The 16,983-nt window shown below is 47.5% G+C and overlaps 1 protein-coding gene across 1 annotated transcript; it reads right to left on the reverse strand.

Moving 5' to 3' along the window:
* Window positions 1-840: 840 nt before the first annotated feature.
* On the reverse strand, window positions 841-16,336 carry LOC119858441 (testis specific 10 interacting protein). The gene is made up of 8 exons (XM_043518128.1): window positions 16,101-16,336; window positions 15,495-15,676; window positions 13,975-14,669; window positions 13,507-13,711; window positions 12,858-13,025; window positions 1,968-2,067; window positions 1,430-1,596; window positions 841-1,035 (listed from the first exon to the last, which is right to left on the reverse strand). The coding sequence occupies exons 1-7, from the start codon at window positions 16,308-16,310 to the stop codon at window positions 1,435-1,437; spliced, it is 1,722 nt and encodes a 573-aa protein (XP_043374063.1). The 5' UTR covers window positions 16,311-16,336; the 3' UTR covers window positions 841-1,035; window positions 1,430-1,434.
* Window positions 16,337-16,983: the final 647 nt, after the last annotated feature.

Raw genomic sequence — 16,983 nt, forward strand, 5'->3', positions numbered from 1 at the left:
CTGGAGGGTGAGGGGAACATGGGCTGTAGGAGGATACAGGGTTGAGAGGATCTGGGGTTGGGGGCAACAGGGGAAATCCAGGGCTGATAGTTTCCTTCGCCCTATCCCAGTGGTTACAGCACTGCTGTACTCTTACCTCCCCTAGGCCATGTTTTCTTCAGCAGTGCTCTATGATACTAGGGTTCTGTCTCTCCGGACTTGGGCGCTCCCAACCCCCTGGCAACATATATGATGTTTTTATTGTCCCTAAAATGGATTTCCCACTATCCCTTAATTTAATCTGCCAAGGCACCATCCCTTCCATGATCCCATCGTTGCCACTGAACAGCACCCCACAATCCCAGTATTACCAATGCATCAACAGCTGCCTGAGTCTGCACGGAGCCTAAGCTGATTGCTCCAGGAAGGGGGAGCTGTTCCACGCTTCTCAGTGAGGCGTTAACCCTGAAAACTATAGACTGTGAGTTCATCGGGGCAGGGTTTCTCATTGTGTCTGTGCAGCGCCAGGCAAAATGGGGCACCCAATCTCAGTTGGGGTCCATGCAGCATCCAGCATAATGGGAGCCACAATCTTGGTCAGGGTCTGTGCATTGCCTGGCACAGTGGGGGTGGGTCTCTGCAGCAGACCGCACAACGGGGGCCCAAATCTCAGTCAGGGTCTGTGCAGCACCCAGCACTACAAGGGCCCCCATCTCAGCTAAGGCCTCTAGCTATACTGTAATAAAAATAACAAAAATAATAAGAATTCCTAGCTTCCTGCCCTCCTCTAACTACTGGGCCACATTTTCCTTCCAAAGCCAGGTACAGAACACAGGAGTCCTGGCTATCTCAGTTTCCGGCTCAGCACAACCCCTGCTCAATTTGGTGCAGTAATCCCAGTAAGAAAAAAAGCAAACTCTGCTCTCAAAGACTCATTTATTTGCTGGTACTTTGCGTCTCTAATGCAGGGAGCTGTATGTGACCCTTCTCCATTCCAGCCAGGATTATTTTCAGGCGGTGTCCAGAGGAGACTCTAGCCTCTTGTTCAGCTGCAACCTGTTAGCAGGACATGAACCAAAGGAACCACTAGATTCCCTCTCCCCTCCCAGAGGTGGGAATAGAACCTAGGAGTCCTGAGAGGGCTGGATGACCCAGGAGGTTCAGAAAGCCCTGTGCTGGGAGATCTATCTACCTTGGACAAAGGAAAATGGAAGATCCAGCTGGATCTATAGAGCCTCGAGTACCCAGCATCCAGGTGATCCATAGTGCTTGGGGCTGGGACAGCCAGATGGTGAGCTATAGGATCCAAGGCAGTGAGATCTATAGGGCTCAGAGCTGTGGAATCCAGGGAGACTATCGGACCTGGGGCAGTGGGATCCAGCAGGGATCTATAGGAACAGGGGGATGTATAGGGCCCAGGACAGCAGGATCCATGGGGGATATCCAACACCTGGTCTAGGAGAGACTCCATGACCGCCTCTGTGTGGCTCTTCCAGCTGTCCTGGCAGTGTTGCCCTTGGCCAGGCGCCCTGAATGTCTCCACAGCAGCCCCTCATCGATGCCTAGCGCTGCCAGCACCTGGGAGAAGCGCCGCTCCACAGCCAGGCGGGCATTGGTCTGTGGGGCAAGAGGCAGGGACATCATTCGCATCACATACAGAATGGAGCTGGGCTCAGGCTGCCCACCTCACTGCCCACACTCAAACCTCTCCTAGCTGAGCTAATGGGGATCTCCCATAGCCAAGAGAGCAATGGGGGAGTTCAGAACCAGGAACAGAACCCAGGCATCCTGGTTCCCAGCCTCCCTGCTCTAACCACTAGACTCCCCTCCCAGATCTCAAGATAGAACTGAGGAGTCCTGGGTGCCAGTTCCCCCTCTCTAACCACAAGACCCCACTCCCCTCCCAGAGTCAGAGATGGAACCCAGGAGTCCTGACTCCCAGCCTCCTTCTCCTGCTCTAACCCACTAGCCCCCCACTCCTCTCTCACCTGCATGACACGCTCAAAGAGGTAGGGCCGGCTCTCCACCCTCTCTTGGATCTCCCGCAGCTGGGCATCATACTCTGCCATGCGCTGCTGCTCCAGCCTCCTAGAGCAACAGCACAGAGAGGGTGACTGCAGAGAATCCCACCCCCAATCACTGCCCCCCCTTCAGTGCCCATTCACAAGGATGCTCAGGAATCTACTGGATCCTCTGCCCCAGGGCATTGGCGGCACTGGGGGAATATTACTGCCCACCAGGATCAGAACGAATCCCCCAATCCCAACACCTGGGCTCCAGGTCCTTTAGAATCTGGTACAGTAGAGTTGGAGGATCCAGGGGAAACTATAGGGTCTGGGAGAACCAGGGGATATATAGGGGCTGGGCCATTGGGGCTGGGAGATGCAAGAGGCTCTGTGAAGTCTGGGAAATTATGGGCGATCTATAGGGTATGAGAGATCTGGAGGCTCTATAGAGCCTGGGTGAGGGTGGGGGCGCTGGGTGATCCTGCAGGATCATTGGGTTTGGATTTGAATCTGAAATATGCTCATCAAGCTTATCTCAAATCTTCCCTTTTCGCTTAGGTCATTTAACACTTGCTCCAGTCACATGGCTCCCCAGTTTCAGCCCAGCACTTGCTACAATGTCTGGGCCCAGGAGGCCTCAGGGGTCTTTGTGTGTGTAGAGTGTGGATAGGGTGATCAGACATCCCAATAAAATCGGGACTATCCCAATATTTAGTTGTTTGCCCCATTTGTCTCAATATTTTGCTTTGGCGGCACTCCGGCTTTTTGTTGTTGTTGCTTGGGGCGGCAAAAAACCTAGACCAGGCCCTGATGGGGGGTAAGCCTGTGGCTACCCCCCCCCGTGTCCCGATATTTTGTTCTTGTCATCTGGTCACCCTAAGTGTGGATGTGTGTCCAAGTGTGTTTGTGTCTGTGTAGGTGTAGTTGTATGTAGTATGTGTGTGTCTGGGCATTGTAGGGGTGTTTGTCTGTATATAGGGTTTATGTCTTGGTGTCAGTGTGTCTGCATGTTTGTGTGTCAGGGTGTTCAGGTTGTGTGTATTGGGGGGGTGTCGTGAGTGTTTGTGGAAGTCAGTGTGTCTGGATGTTGAGGTGTGTGTCAGGCTGCCTGGATGTCGAGGGGTGTTGGGGTGTCTGGGTGTCAGTGTATTAGGAGAGAATCTGAATGTTGGTATGCCTGGACGTTGGTGGTGGTCAAAGTGTCTGGGAGTTAGTGTGTGCAGAGGTATTAGAGAGAGGTGTCTGTTTGTCTGGAACTGGGAGGTGTCAGAATGTGTGTGTCAGTGTCTCTGGTTGTCAATGTGGAAATTAGTATGTCTGGGTGTTGGGGTGTCAAGGGAGGGTAACAGAGGGAGGTGTCAGACTGTCTGGGTGTCCATGGATTAGGCTGATGTTTAGATGTTGTTGTGTCTGAGTATTGCAGGGGGGAGGATGAGAGGTGTTGTTGTGGAAGTCGGCATGTCTGGGTGTCGGCAGGGAGATAAAAGAAAAGGAGTACTTGTGGCACCTTAGAGACTAATAAATTTATTAGAGCATAAGCTTTCGTGAACTACAGCTCACTTCATCGGATGCATTTGGTGGAAAAAACAGAGGCTTTTCTGTTTTTTCCACCAAATGCATCCGATGAAGTGAGCTGTAGCTCACGAAAGTTTATGCTCTAATAAATTTGTTAGTTTCTAAGGTGCCACAAGTACTCCTTTTCTTTTTGCGAATACAGACTAACACAGCTGCTACTCTGAAACCTGGCAGGGAGATAGTGTGTCTGGGTGTAGCTGGGGTGTCTGAGTGTAGCGGATGTCTGAGTGGTGGTGTGTTGGGGGAGTCTGGTTATCAGGGTGCATTTGTGATGTGTGTCAGCATAGCCAGGGTGTATCTTTACCAGATGTTTCCATGCTGACAGAGTCTCACTCTTGGTTTTTGTATGTGGTTTTTTAACTCCTAATCTTTACACACACACACACACACACACACACACACACACACACACACACACACACTTTTGGGCCCCATTCACCCTAAGACCCAGCCAGAATAGGAGCAGGATTTTGTGGGGAACCAACGACACCTAGTGGTTAATTACAATAATAAATACTAAATAGCTACTGATCACTGTTATTAATAATTAATATATCTATATTATATAACAAGGATTAAATACTATTGATAATCATTAATACTAAAATATTAATCACTATTATAAACAATTATTCAATTAATATTAATGCTAAAGGAGTACTCAAGGACGAGAAGGCCATTGTGGAGAAACTAAATGAATTCTTTGCATCGGTCTTCACGGCTGAAGATGTGAGGGAGATACCCAAACCTGAGCCATTCTTTTTAGGTGACAATCTGAGTAATTGTCCCAGATTAAGTTGTCATTAGAGGAGGTTTTAGAATAAATTGATAAATTAAGGACCAGATAGTATTCACCCAAGAGTTCTGAAGGAACTCAAATATGAAATTGCAGAACTACTAACTGTGGTATAAAGAAAAGGAGTACTTGTGGCACCTTAGAGACTAACAAATTTATTTGAGCATAAGCTTTCGTGAGCTACAGCTCACTTCATCGGATGCATTATGTAACCTCTCATTTAAATCAGCTTCTGTACCAAATGACTGGAGGATAGCAAATGTGACGCCAATTTTTAAAAAGGGATCCAGAGGTGACCCCGGCAATTACAGGCCGGTAAGCCGGACTTCAGTACTGGGAAAACTATAGTAAAGAACAGAATTGTCAGACACATAGATTAACATAATTTGTTGGGGAAGAGTCAACATGGTTTTTGTAAAGGAAAATCATGCCTCACCAATCTATTAGAATTCTTTGAGGGGATCAACAAGCATGTGGACAAGGGGGATCCAGTGGATATAGTGCACTTAGATTTTCAGAAAGCCTTTGACAAGGTCCCTCACCAAACGCTCTTAAGCAAAATAAACTGTCATGGGATAAGAGGGAAGGTCCTCTCATGGATCAGTAACTGGTTAAAAGATAGGAAACAAAGGGTAGGAATAAACAGTCAGTTTTCAGAATGGAGAGAGGTAAATAGTGGTGTCCCCCAGGGGTCTGTACCGGGCCCAGTCTTATTCAACATATTCCTAAATGATCTAGAAAAAGGGATAAACAGTGAAGTGGCAAAATTTGCAGATGATACAAAACTACTCAAGATAGTTAAGTCCAAAGCAGACTGTGAAGAGTTACAAAGGGATCTAACAAAACTGAGTGACTGGACAACAAAATGGCAGATGAAATTCAATGTTGATAGATTCAAAGTAATGCACATTGGAAAACATAATCCCAACTATACATATAAAATTTAGATGGGGTCTAAATTAGTTGTTACCACTCAAGAAAGAGACCTTGGAGTCATTGTGAATAGTTCTCTGAAAACATCCACTCATTATGCAGCAGCTGTCAAAAAAGCTAACAGAATGTTGGGAATCATTAAGAAAGGAATAGATAACAAGACAGAAAATACCATATTGCTTCTATATAAATTCATGGTACGCCCACATCTTGAATATTGTATATAGATGTGGTCGCCCCATTTCAACAAAGATATATTGGAATTGGAAAAGGTGCAGAAAAGGGCAACAAAAATGATGAGGGGTATGGAACAGCTTCCATATGAGGAGAGATTAATAAGACTGGGACTTTTCAGCTTGGAAAAGAGACGACTAAGGGGGGATATGATAGAGGTCTATAAACTCATCACTGGTGTGGAGAAAATAAATAAGGAAGTATTATTTACTCCTTCTCATAAGGCAGCAGGTTTAAAACATACAAAAGGAAGTATTTCTTCACACAACGCACAGTCAACTTGTGGAACTCTTTGCCAGAGGATGTTGTGAAGGCCAAGACTATAACAGCATTCTAAAAAAAACTAGATAAGTTCATGGAGGACAAGTCCATCAATGACTATTAGCCAGGATGGGCAGGGATGGTATCCATAGCCTTTGTTTCCCAGAAGCTGGGAATGGGCAACAGGGGATGGACCATTTGATGATTACCTGTTCTGTTCATTCCCTCTGGGGCACCTGGGATTGACTACTTTCAGAAGACAGGATACTGGGCTAGATGGACCTTTGGTTTGACCAAGTATGGCCGTTCTTAATGTTTTTAACAAATATTAAATTAATATTGATTGATACCCATAACTACAAATTAATATTATTCTCTTAAGATATCAAAATATTGTTTAGTACTGTTCATAAATACTAAATTAATATCAATCATTCATAAATACTAAATATTGACAAGAACGCTTGGAGATGAAGGACAAGAAATTGAGTGATGGGACAAAGTGAAGGAGAATACAAATAGATATTTAGCTCTTCTATAGTACTTTTCATCAATAGATCTCAAAGTGCTTTATAAAGGAGGTCAGTATGGTTATCCCCATTTTACAGGTGGAGAAACTGAGGCACAAAAGGTGAAGTGGCTTCCTCAAGGTCACCCAGCAGGCCACTTGCAGAGCCATGAATAGAACTCAGGTCTCCTAAGTCCCAGTCCAGTACTCTACCCAAGAGTATGCACTGAATACTAAAATATATTGTCATGTTAATAAATATTAAATTAATGTTGATCATTCATAAATACTAAATATTACTTACCACTACTAATTACTAATATAAATTACTATTGTTAATAAATGTTAAAATATCAGTAGTTCCTGAATACTAAGTTAATATCACTATTAACAATTACTAAATTAATACTGAGAGAGACAAGCTAGGTGATATAATATTTTTTTAATGGACCAAATTCTGTTGGTTCCCTCACCCAGCTTGTCTCTCTCATATCCTGAGATCAACATGGCTACAAAACACAGCCAACAATAAATTAATACTAGCAACTATGTTTAAAAATATTATACGAATCATTATTTATATTCGTAAATAATATCGCTATCAAGAATATGAATATATTCACTAAAGCAGTTAATATTAAATTAAGATACATATTCATAAATATTAAATATCTATATTAATAATTATAGACTCATAGATTTTAAGGTCAGAAGGGACCATCATGATCATCTAGTCTGACTTCCTGCACATGGCAGACCACAGAACCTCACTCCTATAATAGATGCTTAATCTCTGGTTAAATTACTGAAGTCCTCAAATCATGATTTAGAGACTTCAAGTACAGAGAATGCACCATTTCAACTAGTTTAAACCTGCAAGTGAACCATGCCCCATGCTGCAGAGGAAGGTGAAAACCACCCAAGGTCTTTGCCAATCTGACCTGGGGGGAAATTCCTTTCTAACCCCAAATATGGCAATCAGTTAGACCCTGAGTATATGGGCAAGACTCACCAAGCAGATACCTGGGAAAGAATTCTCTGTACTAACTCTGAGCTCTCCCCTTCGAGTGTCTCATCTCCAGCCATTGGGGATTTTTGCTACTGGCAGTCACAGATGGGCCACATGCCATTGTAGGCAGTCCCATCATACCATCCCTTCCATAAAATTATCAAGCTCAGTCTTGAAGCCAGTTATATATTTTGCCCCCACTGCTCCCCTGGGAAGGCTGATCCAGAACTTCACTCATAAGAGCATAAGTGATCTCTCCCCTGCCATCCATCTCCATCCTCTGACGAACAAACTCCTCTGATGGTTAGAAACCTTCACCTAATTTCAAGCCTAAACTTGTTGATGGTCAGTTTACATCCATTTGTTCTTGTGTCTACATTGGTGCTTAACTTAAATAACTCTTCTCCCTCCTTGGTATTTATCCTTCTGATGTATTTATAAAGAGCAATCATATCTCCCTCGGCCTTCTTTTGGTTAGGCTAAACAAGCCAAGGTCTTTGATTTCCCTCTCATAATGTAGGTTTTCCATTCTTTGGCTCATCCTAGTAGCCCTTCTCTGTACCTGTTCCAGTTTGAATTAATCTTTCTTCAACATGGGAGACCAGAATTGCACACAGTATTCCAGATGAGGTAGCACCAGTGCTTTGTATAATGGTACTAACACTTTCCTGTCTCTACTGGAAATATCTAGTCTGATGCTTCCTAGGATTGCATTAGCCTGTTTCACGACCGCATCACACTGATAGCTCATAGTCATCCTGCGATCAACCAATATACTCAGGATTTTTCTCCTCCTCTGTCCAGTGCCAGGTTTACAATGGCGCCAGTGGCTCCATGGAGCTGGGCCCATGCTCAGAAGGGGCCCCAGCCTGCTCTGCTTGCACTGCACCCCACTTGCTCCTCTCAGCCTGCCTGCCGGCTGGCCGAGGGCCCCTCTAAGTCCCCTGGCCCTACCCCCCTGCTCTTCTCAGCCCCCTGGCAGGACCCCAATGCATCTCTGGCTCTAGGCCGGTGGGGCCTCGCCTGTATTCCCGGAGCTGAGCTGCCTGGGACTGGTGCAGAAGCCTGGTCAGTCTCAGCCTGGGGGCGGAAGGGTGTGGACAGTCTGGGGGCTTGGCTGGGCCCCTCCATGCAAATGCGTCTTGAGGGAGCCCGGCTGGGGCAGGCCCTGGCCTGGCTGATCGCACCACTTCTGAAGGGACAGAGCGATTCCTGGCTCCGGGACCAGCCCTGGCTGTGCTGCCAGCTCAGCCCAGCAGACACAGTCCGCTCCCAGCAGGGCTGGTGAGTGCAGCCAGGAGGCAGGGCATGGGGGAGTGGGTCCCTGGGGAGTCGGGGGGGAGGGGCAGGTGCTGGGCTGTGAGGGGGCGGGGAAGATGTGTGTGTTGGGGCAAGAGGGAGTGGGGGTTCTGTGGAGGGTGCTGGGCAGTTGTGCTGGGGGTGTGGGCAGGGGTGGTGTTGTGCAGAGCGCTGTGCATTTCTGGGGGAGGTCTGTGGGGGGCACTGGGCATAGTGGGTCCGGGGGAACTCTGGTCATAGGGAGTCAGGGGTGTGTGGCATGGGCTCACCCCCGAGGGGAAGGGGCATGCTGGCATCACAGGGCCACTGTGCGTCTGGCAACTGCCAGTTTATAAATAGTGCTCTTGCACTGGGCTGGGCAGAGCAGGGCCACCCCTGCCATGCCATGCCCCTGGCTGGTCCCTCAGTCTGGGGAATGACCTCCCAGCGCCATGCTCCATTGCCTCAATGGGGGCCCACAAATATGTTTGGCGCCAGGCCCACAAAAGGTTAATCCGGCCCTGCCTCTGTCGCTTCCAACTGATAAATCCCTAGCTTATAGCAAATAGTCTTGTTGTTAGTCCCTAAATGCATGACCTTGCACTTTGCACAATTAAATTTAATTCCTTTTCTATTACTCCAGTCTACAAGGTAATCCAGATCTTTTTGTCTGATATTCCGGTCCTCCTTAGTTTTGGCAATACCTCCCAAATTTGTGTCATACGCAAATTTTGTTAGCATTCTCTCACTTTTTGTGCCACAGTCAGTAATAATTTTAAATAAGACTGGTCCCAAGACTGATCCCTGGGGAATTCCACTAGTAACTTCCCTCCAGCCTGACAGTTCACCTTTCAATATGACCTGTTGTAGTCTCTCCTTTAAGCAGTTCCTTATCCACCTTTCAGTTCTCATATTAATCTCCATCTTCTCCAATTTAATTAATAATTTCCCATGTGATATTGTATCAAATGCCTTACTGAAATCCAGGTAGATTAGATCTACTGCATTTCCTTTGTCTAAAAGATCAGTTATCTTCTCAAAGAAGGAGATCAGTTTGGTCTGGTATGATCTATCTTTTCAAAGCTATGTTGTATTTTATCCCAATGACCAGTCACCTCTATGTCCTTAACTACTTTTCTCTTTCAAAATTTTCAAGACTTTGCATATAATTGAGGTCAAACTAACAGTCCTATAGTTTTTTTTCCCCTTTCTTAATAATAGGAACTATATTAGCAATTCTCCAGTCATAGAGTACAATATTAATTTTTAGTGTTAATATTAAATATTGATCATTCATAAATACTAAATATTACTACTCTATTATGAATGCTAAAACATTAATTTCTATGGTTCATAAATATGTTAATAATGATCATTGGTAGACACTGAGTTAATATCACTATTAATAAATAAATACTACTGGCTATTAATTAATTAATGCTATTTTATTAAATAATAATACTAATAATAATTAATAATAATAGTTTATTATGACAGTGCCTAAGGGCCAACCATTTTGCAAAGCACTCATCTAACATGAAGTAGCAGATGGTCCCTGCCCAGAAAAGTTTACAGTCTACATAGATCAGACAGACACAGGATGGGGGAAAGGATGTAACACACAAGCGGAGTGTACACTGTGATGAATTAATAATTGAATATTAGTGTGGGGGGTGTGTGTGTGAAATGTCATTGAGGCTGGTGAGGGTGGCTACTGCCCTTTATTTAAGATAGTAAAGCACCACTCCCAGTACAACAAAGGCTGTTATGAGTTTGCCCGGGGATTGGAACAATGTGGGTAGATGGTTTTGGTTAGGCATGAATTACATGTGCACGTGTGGCTTACTTTACACTACAAAGTTTTGCCATCATAGCTGTGTTGACTAGGAGTGCGAAAAACCCCACACTCCCTGGCTGACATAGCTGTCTCAGCAACGCTTCTGGTGTAGATGCAACTATACTGATATAAGAGTGCTTCTGTAGACTTAGTGCTGGACCACAGTAGACAAAGCTACATTGCTCAGGGGTGTGAAAAATCCACACCCCTGAGTGACGAAGTTAAGCCGACTGAATCCCCAGTGGAGGCAACACTAGTTTGATGGAAGAATTCTTCCATTGACCTAGCCATCACCTCTCAGAGAGGTAGATTTGCTACAATGACCGGAGAATCCTTCCCATCACTCTAATAAGAGCTAGTTTACACGAGAAGTGCCAAATCAGCACAGCTGAGCCTCTGTAGCATGTCTGGTGAAGACGCTCTATGTCAATGGGAGAGAGCTCTCCCATCAGCATTATAATTCCACCTCCACGAGAGGTGGTAGCTATGCTCTCCTGCCAACATAGAGCCGTCAATACCAGCCCTTAGGTTGGTGTAATTTATGTCACTCAGGGATGTGGATTATTCACTTCCCTGAGCGATGTAAATTGTATTGAAGTAAATGGTGGTGTAGACAAGGGCTGTGTCTATGCTGAAGCACTACAGCAGCACAGCTGCAGCACTGCTGTAGGTTTTTAAGTGTATAGTTGCCCTAGCTAATGTCATTCAGGGAGGTGGTGTAGCTATGCTGGTGGAACTCCTTCTGCTGACCTACACTGCATCTCCTGTGGGGGGCTCTGCCAGGAGAGCTATGCTGGTATACTATGCCAGCAAAACATTTGCAGTGTAGACAAGCCCTATGCCTGTGTATGCGTAAGAGAAGCGAAAGAGAGCACACAGGAAGACAGACACAGATTCCAGCCCAGACAAGCACGGTATAAGACCCTGAGAGAAGCCTGAAGAGGCTTGAGGACTTCTGGGCCTGGTGCTATTGAAGAGGCTTGGGGCTGTGAGCAAAGAAACTGCCTTCTGTTTGGTTCTGCCTGTGTTGAGGAAAATAGGACTTAGTACAATCTTTGTTAAAAAACAGAATTGCACCCCAAAAAAAAAAAACAAAAAAAACCCTGACTCCATCATCATCCTAACTGGAACTCATAACACCCCAAATTTGACTAACTGCTTGCATCAAAAGAAGTAACAATTAACTACTACTATTACCAAATATTAAATTAAATATGATTCACCATTAAAATACTAACTGATATTAATCACTAGCATTTATTACAAAATTAATATTAGCTGCTATTCTTAATAAATATTGAAATAATATTGATCACCCTTAACACTAAATTTCTAGTAATCACTAATGTTTAAAATGAACTACATTACTATGAACTGTTGCAAAACAATTAAATTAATATTGATCACCATTAATAGCATTACATTAAAATAAATCAATATTATTTATTACTGAATTACTATAGGCTACCACTGATAATTATGCATGTTGGTTTCATATTGATCACTGTTAATAAATTTAATAAAAATGTATGGTTATTAATACATAATTACATATTGATCATAATCAATAATGATTTAAAATAATGTATCTATATTATGAACAATTACAATTAATTATTAGTATTTTATCAAGCCCACTGATTTCAAGAAGGCCACTTATGTGAGAAAAGATGCACATAAGTAAAAGTGTTGTCTAGATCATTATTATTTGGTGTATCGGTATCTAGAGGCCCTGACCAAGATCGTGGCCCTGTTATACCAGGTGTTGCACAGACACACAGGGTCTGTCTACTATGCAATTGGGAAGTGTGACTGCAGAATATGTAGCCATTCCTGATCTAGCTGTAATCCAGCTAGCATGCTAAAAATAGAAGTGCAGTCATGGCCGCACAGATGGTGGAACAGGCTAGCTACCAGAGTACAAACATACCCAGGGTTCTGGGTGGGATTGTACTTGGCTGCTAATCTGTGCTGCCACGGCTACACAGCTATTGTTAGCATGCTACCTGGATCAAAGGTAGTTCAGGTATTTCTGCATGTTCAGCAATCACACCTCCTAAGTGCACTGCAGACAGCCTCCCAGTGAGAGCCAGTCCCTGCCCAGCAAGCTCCCATTCTAAACAGACAAGGGGCAGAGAGCAAACTGAGGTCCAGAGTGGAAAAAGGGACTTGCTGAAGTACAGTGATAGAGATGGGAAAAGAACCCAGGTGTTCTGAGCACCCGTCCTCTGCCCTATCTACTGACAATTAATTCCTATAAGAGAGGGTAAGGGGCCATGGGTCAGATTTAAGGGGTGCTGGCAGAGCTTGCAGGAGCCCTGGGCTGGGCTAGCAGGGGGCTGAGGGTTGGGATAGAGAGGCACCAGCAGCACCATGTGGTAGTTTCCACACTTCTCTCTCTCTCTCACACCAGGCTACTCCCTTCTTTCTCTCTCCCTTACTTCAGCTCTTCCCTCTTCCTTTGCGTGGTCTGGGCCAAGCTGCCCGGGGGACTGTAGGCTGCCAGACACTTGGCCACTTCCCTCTGCACCTGCTGCTGCTTGACCCGGCGCTGCTCTGCTCGCCTCTTCTCCTGCTGCTCCCGCCGTTCCCACTCCAACAGCAATAGCCTGCACCAGGAGCAAAGGAGAAAGCTCAGCCAGGTGGCATCTATAAAAATTGTTTCAGGTCCCCTGGCTGGGGGGAATCCCTGGCTGGGATAGCAGGGGACTGCGGGTCAGGATCAAGGGGCAGAGCTGGGGGCAGTGGGGCTGGAACCCAGGCCTGGGATAGCAGGGGGCTTTAGGTAGGTAGGCCAGTTGTCTGCTTTTAAGATGGACAGTCCTGCCTTTCTAACATTAGTCCCCTATCCAGCATGCTCTTCAAAATGGTGCCCCTTGTGTGGCACTGGTGGAGGTGGGCTCATGCGATTCCCAATCGCACTGGAATGTTCGGTATTCCAGGAACATGTGAGTAGCCACCCTCGCTCTAGGTCAGGATTGAGGGGTACTAGCAGAGGAATAGCAGAGGGGCTGCAGCAGAGCTGGGGGGGGGGGAAGGCCACAACTGGGTTAGCTGGGGTGGGAATGGATTGAAGGGCACTGTCCATACCTGGTGGCCTCCTGCCGTTTGTCAGAGGCTCTGGTGGGTGGCACCGAGGCCAGGGGGTCAAACTCTGAGCAGGACTGGGCCCCACAGTGGAAGCTCCAGAGCTGGCACAGCTGTTGCTGCTCCCAGTCTCTAAGCTCATCCCTAGGCGGGTGCTGAGAGCTGCTGGCCACATGCAGGTGGAAGGGTTTACAGATGGTCAGCTTGGCTGAGAGGGGGACACAGAAAGCATTAATGGAGGGTCCCAGAACCCCTCCCCAATCAACTGCACTGCCCCACCCCAGAAGCAGCTGCATCTCAGCACCAAGGGAGGGGTCTCTGTATAAACAGCCTCTGCACCCCGCCCCAGGGATTCCTGTATAAACAGCCCCACCTCAGAGGCAGCTCCATCTCAGTACCAGGCAAGGGGTTCTGTATAAGCGGCTTCCTCACCCTACCCCAAAAGCAATTGCATCCATCTCCTTAGCTCACCTCTCACTTTCCTCTTCTCCAGCTGCTCCTGGAACCTCTTGTGAAGCTTCTCAAAATCAGGAATGGTCTGGTTGATGATGGGCTGGAACCGGGTCTTGTCTTTGGGGGCCAGCCCCCTGCCCTTCCTTCTGTGCCCCCAGGGGCTTGGGTCCTGGGGCTCTGTAGCCAAACACAGGGCCTCAGCTCTCAGCCTGGCCCGGAGCTGCTGGGCGGAGGTGACCGACTCCCAGGCTGGGGAGGACACAGCCTCTTCCAGACTCAACAGCTGCTGAGCCAGCTGGAGCCAGTGCCTCCGCTCTTCCTGGAGCCGGTATTTGGGAGCCTCGCTCCGGGCCTCCATCTTCCAACACAGCGAGGAGAGGGTGCTGGGGGAGGGATGGGGTGCTTGCTTGATCCTGCCCCGCTCAGCGCTGCTGTGCCTCTGTGAGCTGCCTGCCCGTTGGTCTATGCACCCCTGCAAACATATCGCTGTCGGGCGGACACTCTCACAGAGGGAGTTGTTGGGGGCTCTGCGGAGCTTCCCCTTCTTGGCCTTGTCCAGGGAAGGGGCTGGGAGGGGGGCATGACCATTAAGTGAGAATTCCTCCCACATCCACTGGAAGGGGAAGGAGGGGCAGGGACTGTGGGGCAAGGGATCATGAGTGCAGGAGGGAGCTGGCTTGGAGGAAAGGGTGTCCTCAGGAACGTCTCTCTGCCTGCTGGTGGGAAGGAGAGGAGATGATAAGTGTAAGATAAGAGCAACGGGGCCATCTAACCTGGTAGCCCCCAGATCAGATGTAAAGGGCTCATCTAGTCTAGTATCACCATCTCTACCATAGGTTTCAGAGTAGCAGCCATGTTAGTCTGTATTCGCAAAAAGAAAAGGAGTACTTGTGGCACCTTAGAGACTAACAAATTTATTAGAGCATAAGCTTTCGTGGATGCATCCGATGAAGTGAGCTGTAGCTCACGAAAGCTTATGCTCTAATAAATTTGTTAGTCTCTAAGGTGCCACAAGTACTCCTTTTCTTTTTGCATCTCTACCATGCCACTCTAGACAATGGGTCCATCTACAGGGGTATCATATACCTGACCATATCTCCCTCTGAGCTGGCAACAGACTCCTACCCACCCCCTCCGCACTCTAACCCAGTAGAACACACTCCCCTCCCTTTGTCTGTTTAGACTGTGAGCTCTTTGGGGCTGGGACTGTCTCTCACTGTGTGTCTGGGCAGTGTCCAGTGCAGTGGGAGCCCCAATCTTGGTCAGGGTCTGTGCAGCACCTGGGACAGTGAGGACCCCTGATCTGGGATGGGGGGGTCTGTGCAGCACTCACTAGAATAGGAGCCCTGATATTGGTCAGTGTCTGTGCAGTGCCAGGCACAATTGTGGCCCTGGTCTTGGGATCTGTGCAGCACCTTCCCCTCAACCGGTGCTGATCTCAGTTGGCACATCCAGGTGCTACTAATATAATCTCCGTGGAGCTGCAGCAAGGATGAGTTTGTCCCAATGGCCATAAGAATCCCATTCAACCTACTCACCGCCCTGCAGATAAGGCCGAGTCCTGGTCTCCGTCAGAGGTGTCACTCTCACATGGCTCCTGCATCTTGCACTGTGGGGCCAGGCTGTCTCTTCTCCCTGAGGGGGGGCCTCTGGGTGACCCTTTCCTCTTCCCTTTCCTCATCAAGACCACGATTCCATCACCAGAATTGAAAACCTCCTCCTGAAACCGCAGAGCAAAGGCAGGAGGAACCCAGCTTTTCCCCAGGGAGACTGGCTGGCTCAGGGCGGCAGGGAATGGGACATGGGGCCTCTCCCTTCTAGGAGGTCCTGTCTCAAAGCTCCCTAGTCCACTAGCCCCCACTCCTCCCAGAGCTGGGAGTAGAGTGTCCTGATTCCCACTCCCTTGCTCCTTAGCCAGTGGTGTCTCTCTACAAACACCTACCCAGGGATAGAGAGGGAGAGAGAGAGATGTGCCAGTTAAGGAGACCCTAAGAAAACTAACCCCAACCCAACAATTTTCCCCTGGTGTTTGCCCCTTGAGGGAGTTCCCAACAACAGGATGATGAAGTTAGAGTTTAGATGTTGGGTCCCCCAAGAGTGGGGGAAGCCAGTACACAGTGGGGGAGAGGGGTACCAAGAGTTACCTCTTGGGGACAAGAACCTGAGAGCAGCCCTAGCAGGTGCACTCTTCCCTTCTTCTGGTAGAGGGTGCCAGGTGCCCGGCCGCTGGGGTCCAGGGAGGGGCTGATGCAGGCGTTGGTGAACATGGAGCGCTGGTGGGCCCCCAGCATGATGCCTACCTGATTGCCCCACCCCCAGCTGTTACTGAGGTGACTAATCCGGTTCCAGAACATGACAAGGGTGGGGGGTTCCAGAGTGAGGCCCTGCCCCCTCCATATAGTCACCGTAGTAACTGTGATGGGGGTGGGGCAGATGTATGGGCCCCAACAGAGATGGGACTGAGGGGAGTTCAGGGATCCCAGCTGAGAGGCAGGACTCCTGGGTTCTGTTCACTATTCTGGGAGTGGCAGGTAATCTAGTGAGTTGAGGAGACTGAGAGTCAGGACTCCTGGGTTCTGCAGAAAAGGACCTAGGGGTTACAGTGGACAAGAAGCTGGATATGAGTCAACAGTGTGCCCTTGTTGCCAAGAAGGCCAATGGCATTTTGGAATGTATAAGTAGCGGCATTGCCAGCAGATCGAGGGACGTGATCGTTCCCCTCTATTTGACATTGGTGGAGCCTCATCTGGAGTACTGTGTCCAGTTTTGGGCCCCACACGACAAGAAGGATGTGTAAAGATTGGAAAACGTCCAGCAGAGGGCAACAAAAATGATTAGGGGACTGGAACACATGACTTATGAGGAGAGGCTGAGGGAACTGGGATTGTTTAGTTTGCGGAAGAGAAGAATGAGGGGGGATTTAATAGTTGCTTTCAACTACCTGAAAGGGGGTTCCAAAGAGGATGGATCTAGACTGTTCTCAGTGGTAGCAGATGACAGAACGAGGAATAATGGTCTCAAGTTGCA

The sequence above is a fragment of the Dermochelys coriacea genome, chromosome 7 (genome assembly GCF_009764565.3).
Source record: "Dermochelys coriacea isolate rDerCor1 chromosome 7, rDerCor1.pri.v4, whole genome shotgun sequence".
Classification (NCBI taxonomy): Eukaryota; Metazoa; Chordata; order Testudines; family Dermochelyidae; genus Dermochelys; species Dermochelys coriacea.

Excerpts from the sequence above, each read along its gene's own strand:
- LOC119858441 (XM_043518128.1), bottom strand. The coding sequence starts at position 16,310 with ATGTTCTGGAACCGGATTAGTCACCTCAGTAACAGCTGGGGGTGGGGC. Across the intron at positions 13,712-13,974 it reads GGAGAAGAGGAAAGTGAGAG|CCAAGCTGACCATCTGTAAA; the intron begins GTGAGCTAAGGA and ends TCCCCCTCTCAG. Across the intron at positions 2,068-12,857 it reads AGGAAGAGGGAAGAGCTGAA|GAGGCTGGAGCAGCAGCGCA; the intron begins GTAAGGGAGAGA and ends CTGTTGCTCTAG.